The following is an 11210-nucleotide window of genomic DNA, read 5'->3' as shown; positions in this document are numbered from 1 at the left end:
CCAGTCAAGAAATAGCTGCACACACAGTAAAACCTTTTTCACATTGTGTGTTTTGTTTTGTACATTATAAACAAACAAGATAAAACATGTTAATTAGCGCTTTAGAGATGCTGGGAGGATGATTTTGTTACCTTTGGCCTGGCTGTTTCCAGTCTTATGCTAAACTGTGACACTTCACTTTAACCCCACTATTTATTACAGTACATAAACAAAATAAATTGTTCATATCACATAATAGTGATAGACAGATTAAAGAACATTGGTGTTTGTTAATGTGCAGTGTTTTCAACACTTCTATCTAACAAGACCTTATATCTGCTTACAACCACATTATAGCGTGTTATAAACTTTATTAAATGTTAAAGTGTTACTTGGTAAACTAAGCTAACTGGTTAACTGGCTGCCAGCAGTTCATTTCCCAAATGTTAATAACAAAATCACATAGGAATAATGTAAATTAGAACAATTTAATTTTTTAATTTGATTTTAAAATTTGATTTTAAAAAGTCAGACAGGATTGTTAAATGTGCAGTTTTGTGAGCTCAGTCAAAAAGCACACACCTGCAAACACCCTTTCCATTGTTCTCCACGCAGACTCCATCATTCAGACACTGCACTTTGAGGCAGACATCAGAGGAAGCAGTGGTGACAGGTCGTGGGGTGGTGGTTGACGGGGTTGACGGGGTTGACGGGGTTGAGGAAGGCAGAGGCTGGGTCACTGTCAGATTAGACACATCTGAAGAGGGATAGCAAGTGAGAAAGTGGTTAATTGGATCCAAGTGGAGTAGCATCAATAAACATGAATGATGAAATGAAAGGCAATGAATGGATCTACATCTAAAATCTACAGTCAATCGTGTGATTGACTGTAGATTTTTCAGCATAGTGGGTATATGATCATGGATGTAACCATGCATCACTGGTATGCATTTCACACGTGCTGTTTGCACAGGTGGCAGAGATTAGTATGTTGCATACTAGTAATCGATATCTATGATGTAAGATGGATGGCCTTCACAAAAAATGATAACCAGTATCTTATATGTTTGATATCTTTGGACACACATTATGTTTTTATGTTGAAATTTGTGAAGTTCATTCTGTAATCTGGAGCTTTTACCCTCCATGGTGAGGAGAAAGATGGCGTCTCCTCCCTTGATAAAATCCCTGCTCTTGGCTCTGAGGTGGGTGAGATACGTTGGAGTGCCGGCACCAGGTCCTCGGAAATACTTGGACCCATCTGTATCTGTGACCTCAATGCCCACCTTGCGAGGGTCGTCCCAGAAATACATGTCAGAGTCTGTTTAAAGGTTGTATAAATATAGTATTACAGCAAAACAGCACTTTCATGATTTGTTATGTGTAAAGTAGCATAGATTTGAAAATACACTGAAAGTACCTGTTGCCTTCATGTTGGGGTCAGTGGTGACACTGCGCTGGTTGGACATTTGCTTTTGGATGTGTGGGTGTTGGTCCATCAGCATCATGGTTATCTGTTTCCAGGGACATGGCCATTTCTGCCCTGTGTCCCCTTCACGAGCCACCAGATGAGCATAGGCTGAGAGCTCACCAGGGTAACCTGCCTTACCGCTGGGGTACAGCTCCATTTGGAAGGTGTAACCCTCTTTAGAGGTGAATGGGGGACTGAAAATAGCTGTGTTTGTTGGGGTGTTTTCCATAACGTGACTGAAGTTTTTCACACGCCATATAAACTCTGGGCAGCTTGTCTCAGAAAGGTTGATGTCATCCAGTGACAGTCCCCCTGTGGAGGGCCCAGAACCCTCCTTGGTCCCTTGAAAAACAACCCGGAATTTTGTTTTTACGTCTAGACTCACGTGGTGCAGTTGCCACAGCTCCTGAGGGGATCCTGTTACAGCACGAGGTAAAAAAAAAAATGCAATCTATAAAACACCAAGAGCACAATGGCCATATTTCACAAGCAAAATTGTTACAGTAGATTTTAAGCAATCATAGAATTTGGTAATAGTCACCATCTATGATCTTTATAAGGCGCAGTTTTCCATTGGGGTTAGCTTTGTCATACTCTCTGACATGGATCCTCAGTGTGTCACGGGGACCGGCGCTGTTGTAGTAGAAGAACTGCAGACACTGGTATCCTCTTTTAGGGTAAAGGAGCCTGCTCTCCAGCAGAGCTGTATCCCCAGTGTTGGCGGCGCTAGTGTTAAAGTGCATGAAATATCCCGAGCCTAAAGATAAAAATTTCCCTTTATTAATAATGTCAATTAGTGACATGGATGATAAGAGGTTGGGTTATACAGGCCACTCGATCATATCACAACCATTAAAAGGTTCACATCTTAAAACAACACTCACATTATGATACTGTATGTACACTGAAACAATTTGTTTGCCATAATTGTTACCCCTGTCCATATTGGATGTGAAGAGATCCCCCTCTTAATACCAATTTAATGTAAGAGATTGGGGGACAAAATCTGCAGTCCTTGTTTTAAAATGAATTTTAAAGTTTAATATTTAAGTTCAGTGAGGCTCCATCTGTCTACGTTAAAAAAAAACAACTGGGTTTTACAGGACAGTGTTATCTTGCTGAGCAGTGGTGAGGGTATAATAATAATACAAATAGGGAATATCATACTAAAAAAAAACTTTAGAAGATACCTGATTTGTCTAACACAGACTGCTGAAGCCTTATATTAGCTTTGTTAGACCTTTGGAAAACTTTCTACACAGAACAAGGACTGAATTGTATCCACCTACACATGGTTTGAATTACGGTGGGGGATTGGGGGTTTGACCCCCCTAATTAAGACTTCGACCCCCCCAAAAGAGGCAAAAACAACAGTTCAGGGGGGTCTTTCTTACATGTAATTATAAATATTACAATATATTTCCCATACTCATGCCTTATATTCAAGAATCCTGAAGTATGATTTCTGACACCCCTAAAATGGACCGTACCATTTCCTAACTTTGACGTCAGTTGAACGTCTTGTCTGCCCACAACCCTAGCAGCGGCAGCTGCTCCAGTCCAGTCTGACACGCGCTGGTGGAGACGTTGTAAGTTAATGTCAGTAGTTAGCTATCTAGCTTCTTTAATACACTTAACTTTCCTACCTCCAGAGTTTCGTACGGGCAGCATGTGAGTGTTGTTTTACCGTAGACTTTAATTTTTTTTAATTTATCCTTTAATGCAACAATGTTCACAGTATCTGCACCACGTGCCATGTATATTGCTGTATTATGATTCTCACCAGTGCATTTGCCCATGTTAGAGTAGTCAGTTCTGGGCCCTCCAGCAGCTTCGGCAACCCTCTCCCAGTCTCTTGTATTATTTATTTTTTCTCCCTGGATCATACCACAAATGTTCTCACGTTCAAAGTCACATGAGTCCAGGAACGTGGAGCCCTGGGCTAGAAGAAATTTCATAAACACATACACAGGTGTGACTTTGAACTGCTATAAAGTGATTGATTACGCAGTAAAGAGAATGATATGCTTCACATATTCCAATGTAGCAATAATTCAGAAGATAAGCTGTCTACCTGACAGCTAATATCAACATTACTAATAATAATTTGGTATCAATGGTGGTGCAAGCTGACACATCCCTTCTTAATTTACAGTATATAATAAAACACAGCTTGGTCGTGGGATGTTGATGCTTACTGCAGTTATAAAGGCGGTGCAGCTTGAGCAGATCACTGTCACTGAACTCCATACGCTGGCCAATGACATCACTGAAAGCAGGGATTTTGGTGACAATGGTGGGCTCAGTACCGTTGCGGAAGGCATTTTTACTGTAGTGCATCATGGAACCATAGTCATAGGGTACGCCCAAAGAACTGGAGGTGGTGTCATTATAGGTGTTAAAGTTGTGTTCTTTACCTGCAGATCGGACGTAAATAAAAAGGAGTCAGTTCATTTCATTACCACAGTGTCTTTTTTCACCCTCAAAATGTGGGCGTGGATTTCAGAGATGTTTGCTAGGATCACTCATAAAAGTTGCTTATCAACAGCCAACAGTTGTTCATAGACTTAGGTAGACTTACGTGGGTCAGTGCAGCTAAGATAAAAAGTGTGAAGTTCCTTGATGAGCAGATGTCTTTTGCTAATCTTGTTAAGATTCTGCAGCCAGGAAAACAACGCATGTGCATGCTTACTATCACAAAAGCAATATATCAATGGCCACATGAAGTTCTTCCCTTCAAGTCCTACATAAAAAAACCTTGAACACTGCATTAAGTGAAGTGATTTTTCTGATTCAGTAGAATGTAAATTTTGTGAAAAGCTTGTATAAATGTAATGTATAAAAAGCTACTTTACACTCCTCAATCTGACAAAATTATAATCATACACATACAAATCAAAGTCATGAAGCAAGCATGTCATAAATGACACGTGGGAACACAAATTAGTAAAATAATTTCTTTAAATTAATTATAATTTAGAGGCAGAGTATAGCAGTGAGAGATTCAGTACCCTCTGAGATGCGGTCCCACATGATATTGACATAATCATTGCGGTCTGCCCTGGACTGCTCGTGCCAGAAACCCAGAGCGTGCAGGAACTCATGTTCAATGGTGGCAATACGGTCACAGTTTGTCCCTATTGACAATACCTGCTTCCCAACCCGCTGGTTTCCCACAGAGGAGAAACAGCTTTTGGAAGAAAAAAACATTTTATGAACATCACGTGGAATCCACAATGTCTTTTCTCAATGACATTAGTTGAAATTTTGAAATACAGTATATAATGCGTTCATTCTTGAGAAAGTACAGCTCGTCTCTTCCCTCTAAAACAGACCGTAAAAGAATCAAAGTTCTTTTTGCCTTACCCGCCCCCTTTAAAGATGGAAATGTAGTTTGCTTCACCGCTCCAAGGCACAAAGTCGATGCAGGACTTGAGCCTGTACTGTTCAAAGGCCTTCAGAATCACACCTTTTGCATTGATCTCTGCAGAGAAGAGGATACACGTTGAAGTTGAAAACATATATCTTCGGAAAAAAAGGCCTCTGCTGAATTATTTAAGTCTGCTCACATTCAAGATTACCCATAAGGTGTAATGTAAAGGTAATGTCTGACTCAATGCAGCGGCTGAACATCAAACATACAGTATACGCCGAGTGGTCTATGTGTTCTGAGGTAAATTTAGATGACGTGTACACTTTTTGGGAACATTTTGGTTGCAAAAATGATTGTGTGCTCAACTGTAAAACAGATCCCACTGCTGTAAAAATATCACTATTACTATAAAGCATTGTTATAACACCAAATAATTAAATAATTTAAATAATAAATATTTGTGTTTGTGTGTACTATGGGCATTGCATTAACAAATATATAATGTATGTATGTACACACAAATACTTATTTGGGATTTGTAGGAAAAAAAAAGATTTTTATAGAAAATTTTAGGTGAATTCCAGGTGAATTGAATTGCTTTTCAGAGCTTACATATACTTTCCCAAGTGTTCTTACCTAAGTCATCTTCCATGTAGTATGGGATCGTCTTTGGCCACCTGTACCCATCCCCTATTATGGAATTTCGAGTTTGACTCTGCAGTGGTCAGGCAGAAAGGAACAACATAATCAGAAATACTTTAAAATATGTCAAGCCTGAGCTGTATTCCACAAAATTCAATTGTGCAGGTGAAAATTTGAATCAGTTAAATAAACATACCACACCAAGCACGATATCTCCCTCTACAAGATTCAACCCTGCCTCTATGGAGAACAAGCACAAAGAAAATTGGTTTAAATTTGGTTACTTGAATAACAATCTGGAAACATGAGGAAGAAAAGTGTATTTTCCCCCTTGTTTCTGCGTACCTTCATTGATCTCAAAAATGTCAAGGTCCCGTCCGCCATCCACATCATAGTCTGTGTAAGTGAATGTGAAAATAAATATGAAAGAACGTACAACGAAAGCGATAGAAAGGTGAAAGGAACACGTGCACTCTGTGTCTTGGTTGAAAAAAAAAAATCACCTACCTAATACTTTTGTTGTTGGCTAAACAACAGAGAAATACAAAGGTTATTGATTTGCAAATGTATGAAAATAAAGTTTCATGTTATCACACAGTATATTAACAAAATTAACCAATTCCTCACCAAGCAAAGGGAAGTAGCACTTAAGAGGCATACGATGTTAAGAACAAGTACGTCTGTGGGTTTTCTTCCTGCCATGTCCAAAAGTGCCTATGGAAGGGTGCAGGTGACGACTCTTATAGACAGTCAGATAGTCGAAATTAGAAAGGTGCATACAGGGAATAAAATAGAAGTACACATGAACCAAGGTTGATAATTGACAGAGCTGAGTTAATCAACCACTTAAGTCTACTCCACTATCTGCTAACAAATCTTTACACATTTGCAGATAAACCACAGTGAAACACTAAACCAGGAGGCAGCAGAACAGTTCTTTTTTTTTATTTATTAAACTACAACTTTTATTGATGCACGATAAATCAATACACATTCTTATGGCTGTTTTTTCACTGTAGTAATACAGTGAATAAAGAAAAATGCAGCTTGGGCAGCTCTGTATTCTCAGGGCTCTTTAGTTCAAAGCTCATTACAAGCCAATGTTTAGTTTGTCCTTGTGATAGATAACCATTATCTTGGATGCATACTTACATAATTTAAAAAAAACAACAACAAAAAACACCCCGATATTCAGGCTACATTGATTGTTGAATGGCAAGACAGAATGGGATGCTCTTATTGTGGTAACCTTTCTGAGAAACACAAAAGGATTACATCAAAACAGTCACTGTCAACACTGTTCTGGCTCCAGATTTCAACAATTGAACAAAAAAAAGCATGCTGACAATTGCCCACAGTGACAAAGAATCCTGGTGTTTAAACCTTGAAAACTAGCGGATCCAGGCAAGGTGGTTCTTTGTGTTTTTGAAGCTGCGCTAGAAATTTTTATGTCTTGCAACTTTTTCCACAAATTTTTTAACCTACCAATATTCAGAGACATCTTGCTCATATCTGCAAAGACGTTAAATGTACCATCACAGTTAAAAATTAGATAAACATAACTTTGTCTTTACTTTTAATTGGACACATCCATAAAACAATTTTAAAAACACTAAACACCGACACTAAGCCCTTCTTTGCAGTTTGGGTTCCACAGTGGTTTGAGGACAATGCTAACATCTCCATATTTGTGTCTCATCCTGCACAATAAATACGCATTCATTCATTTTCTGTGCTGGTGATTCTGTTCAGACTCAACGGCAACTACAGCCTATCTCAACATGCATTAGGGTTGAGGCAACATACACCCTGAACAGACAGGAATGGTCAAACAAATTTACATCTGATTCTCCTAACTTGCACATCTTTGGATTGTAGGAGGAAACACACACAGACCCCAGGAGAACATGTAAACTCCAACCAGGTTATGTTTAACCTTTTTGCTGTGAAGTGTTAATACTAACCACTTCCACGTACTCTTTCAGTGTTGTGCTGTTCAGTACCTTTTTTCAGATGCAGAATACCTCCCTGGACTGGTCATGTCTTAGGCTTTGGTGATTACTTATTGATATTTCTTGTCCTCTGCTTTATATTATTTAAAAGATGGATTCATGAAATAGATGGAACTAATGTAGCTGAACTGATGCATGCGGACAATCTCCATATACAAGCCTCACAACTTGCCTACTTTACTGCTAGCTGCTGAGTTAACTTTAGCTTCACGAAGTGGATTTTGTTTAGCATTATACATTTTTATTGAGTTATGCTTTCTGGTTCTATGCATGAAATATGTAAGACAATATAATATATAACTGGGGGGTTTAATAGAAAGGGATACACTGCTTTGCTTCATGTCCCTCTTTTATATTATTTCTGTGCATATCTATACATTTATTCCTTTTTTATGAAAGACACCTGGATGTTATCTTCCATCACAGGGATTTTACACCACAGCGATAGCGGAAATGTAAATATATCTGCAGTTGTTTAAATCCCCCCCCCCCCCATTACCTGTCTGTTGTTACTGTTCCACCCTCCTCCTCTCTTTATTAGTGCCGATTAAGTTTTCATGCAGTGTTTCCACCCAAATCCCCCAATAACTAAACAGTTCACATGCATCGTCCACCAAAATACACGAATGGAGAGATGGGAAATCACTGATCTACCATGAACTTTGAGAACATCAGTAATTTCCCCATCTATAAGATCAATACAGTGATTGCACATGACAAAGTAAAACTCACCTGCCTGCCAGTGGTCGGCAATGTCCCACAACTTTACAGTCAGAGGCTCAATGGCTCTGTCAAGCAGTGACGGCTCCAAGAGCAAATTAATGCAAGTTGTTGATAACCTGCAGAACAGGGGCTTTGATATTGAATTGTTTCGACATTAAATGTTAGTCCTCTAACAAGTGTAGTGTTAGGCTTTATGTCACATTATGCTTGAGGCATAATGTGACATAAAACCTTTAGGTTTTGTGACAAGGGACTCTTGATCTCAATAAGTTCCATAAAGCTGAATCAAACGTGGGGCTGACTGATACTGAAAATCAGTGGTGCTGGGCTACACGTGAAAGCAGGTCCGACGGGGCATTTAGGAAACTCAGATTTTCTTGTGTGAATTAGCTACTTTTAAACAATTGAGTATAAGGCACGCCTTAAAACACACTTTGCTATGTCACATCCTGACACTGTCAAACAAACCACTGCTGTTTAGAGATCAAAGTGTTTTTCATTACAATACAACAAGGTAATGCAAAATAACAAAAAAACCCATACACAAACCACAGTAGGTTATAATCCATAAAAATGTATTTTGTAAATTCAATAATGTTTTAGTTTATCAGTCATAATCTGAGCTGGAGATCTGGAGATGGTGTGATGTAGAGATGTAATCTTCAGTACATTAAACTTTTATGGAACACGCTATGAAAATGATGCATAGCAATAAGGTCAAAAGAAATACATGCAACACATGTTAAATGAAAGACTGGCCATTCTGTTTCAAGTTTTCAATAAATTCCCTTTGAAGTGTCGAAATCAACTATTATTGCTACAACCTAGGGAAACTGTCAGTGAGATTCTGAAGTTATTGCAGTCAGTTTAAGGATAATCTGCTATCGAACATGTTTAAGCTGTATGAATAGGCAATATCATGATACATAAAAATGGAAAACCTGGAAAGAATTGGCCCGAAGTTGAAAAAGTAAGATTCACACCTCAGAGACTGTTTAAAACTAAAGAAACAAGAAAGGGTGAAAAGGCTGATTATACGTTCTTAAATGGGAATCGGATGGATGTCTGATAGATGTAAGTCACTGAACCTCTGCAATGAACTATCTCTGTTGGTGTGCAAATATTTTGTGGCTCTCAGGTTGGCAGTGTTGAAATGGGGTGCAGATATCATGTTTTTGTTGGGTTTTTTTTAAGTGACATCTCAACACATATTTGTTAGTTTATAATGGAATTGGTTCAGACGGTCACTGTTCCCGTCAGGAAGAATTGTAATGACTTTGTTCATTCCCTGACTTTTCAACTAGCACCATCATGACAAAACCAGTACTTTGGTTTAAACGTTAGCAGGCTAACATGCAAAACTAAGATGGTTCATTTTATACTTGCTGAACATCAGCATGCATTTTATCATTCAATCATTGTGAGCCTGTTAGCCAGCTGATGTTAGCATTTGGCCCAAAGCAACGCTGTGCCCAAGTACAGCCTCATAGAACTGAAAGCATTGCTGCAGACTCTTTGTCTTGCTACCTCCACTGATCTTGAATGTCACCTTTTAATGGGGTGTTATTTTCAGCGTCTGATAGGTCCTACGCTTTAATTCTAGTTTTCTTTATAAAAGATATTTTGGTCATTCTCAGCTCATTGAGCTATTGTTTCACATTTTCTTTTAAGGCTTGTTGTATAATTTAATGTGTTTATACAGTATATCTTCCTCTGGATCTATTCAATTTTGAAGGATGCTTGATTGTTTTATGTTATCACAATATAGATTGCTGGAGCTGTATCACTAACTTTTGTAATACAATTTATTAAATAATTAAGCTGCACACAACATACAGTTGGTTTGTGCTCCCATTCCATAAAATTCCAACATGTGAATAGGGAGCCATTTAATGATAGTCTTTAGTGGCTCCTAATCCATTCCACACTGTATAGATCAGCATGCATGCTGTAAATTAAGAACATTTCTCAAAAAGCCCTGGTCATTTTAGGATGGTTCTTTTGTTAGGCAGTAAATGCATTGGTTTACCATAAAAAAAAAATAATAATAATAATAGTGTGGTGCAGAGAAAAACAGGATGAAGATGACATACAGTCAGGAGAAAAAATAAAATAAAATAAAAATCAGCTACACAATATGTATTTGGCTATGGGCACAGCATTGGTTTAATGAAATACATATAGAAGAAAAAAACATTAGTCAGTCATTTACACACTGAGGCCGGATTAATTTCTGATATCATAAGGGGCTGTTCAGTCTAAAGTGGGTAGAATATTGCCACAGCAAAGACTGCTCGAACCTGAATAGATTGTTCTAATATGTCTGCGTACAGCTGTATCAAACAGAAAGATGGATTTGAAAATGCAAAACACTTCAGGAGTTGCAGATATGAATACCTGGCATGTCTCGTGACAAGGGCGAAATCTGAGTGAGTGAGTGAAATAGTAAGTGTCTGCGTGTGTGTTATCCAGAATCACCAATGTGAAGCAGTTAACCCAAAGAGAGAAACCAACTAGTGATAGGCCTATGGAGACTGGCTGCTTCTACAAACTCATGGACAAACTCTCAAATAATGAACTTAAATGCAACATGCTGCCAACAATATTGTTATGAGAGTTTTGTTTGAGTAATACATTGTTTCGGCGCTCACCTCAGACCAGCATCTTGTCAGTCCACTTTCTACTGCCTCTTTTGCCTCAAAGGGTCTATCTACAATCTCAGACTACACGGCCAGAATGTATGTGTGCACACTTACACACACACGCGGAGTATCTTCTTTTGTTACACCATTATGCTTAGAAAAATGAATGCTGCCTCCACCTGACTGAGTGTAATTAAAAACAGAAAGTGTTTGCCCCATGGCAATTACATGCATGCCTGTGACTTGAGTTTTGTCTTCTTCAAAGTCATGAATAAAAATTAAAAGGAAGTCATTGCAGCCGGTCGTAAAATAGTCCAACACACCCTGCAAAACCACAAGTTTTTGTTTTAAAATTAATTTTTTTGTAC

At 38.4% G+C, this 11210-nt stretch overlaps 1 protein-coding gene across 1 annotated transcript; it reads right to left on the bottom strand.

The window, feature by feature from the left end:
- Positions 1 to 542: 542 nt before the first annotated feature.
- Positions 543 to 6221, bottom strand: LOC119887252 (meprin A subunit beta-like). Its single transcript, XM_038698128.1, has 13 exons — positions 6093 to 6221; positions 5973 to 5991; positions 5811 to 5861; positions 5662 to 5705; positions 5460 to 5538; positions 4817 to 4934; positions 4462 to 4640; positions 3649 to 3867; positions 3234 to 3392; positions 1992 to 2207; positions 1400 to 1867; positions 1121 to 1300; positions 543 to 736 (listed from the first exon to the last, which is right to left on the bottom strand). Exons 1-13 carry the CDS (start codon positions 6165 to 6167, stop codon positions 543 to 545), a joined length of 2001 nt encoding a protein of 666 aa, XP_038554056.1. The 5' UTR covers positions 6168 to 6221.
- Between the last annotated feature and the right edge of the window lie 4989 nt (positions 6222 to 11210).

Source organism: Micropterus salmoides, unplaced genomic scaffold, assembly GCF_014851395.1.
Source record: "Micropterus salmoides isolate LMB-PRFRI ecotype aquatic unplaced genomic scaffold, ASM1485139v1 Ms_hic_scaffold_4093, whole genome shotgun sequence".
NCBI classification, from domain to species: Eukaryota; Metazoa; Chordata; class Actinopteri; order Centrarchiformes; family Centrarchidae; genus Micropterus; species Micropterus salmoides.
Note: the sequence above shows the minus strand (reverse complement) of the source record. Positions and strands in the feature narration are given on the sequence as shown.

Coding starts and splice junctions, on each gene's coding strand:
- LOC119887252 (XM_038698128.1), bottom strand. CDS start 6,167: ATGGCAGGAAGAAAACCCACAGACGTACTTGTTCTTAACATCGTATGC. Junction 5,706..5,810: donor CATTTTTGAGATCAATGAAG/GTACGCAGAAAC, acceptor TGTTCTCCATAG/AGGCAGGGTTGAATCTTGTA. Junction 3,868..4,461: donor GTGGGACCGCATCTCAGAGG/GTACTGAATCTC, acceptor TCCGATCTGCAG/GTAAAGAACACAACTTTAAC.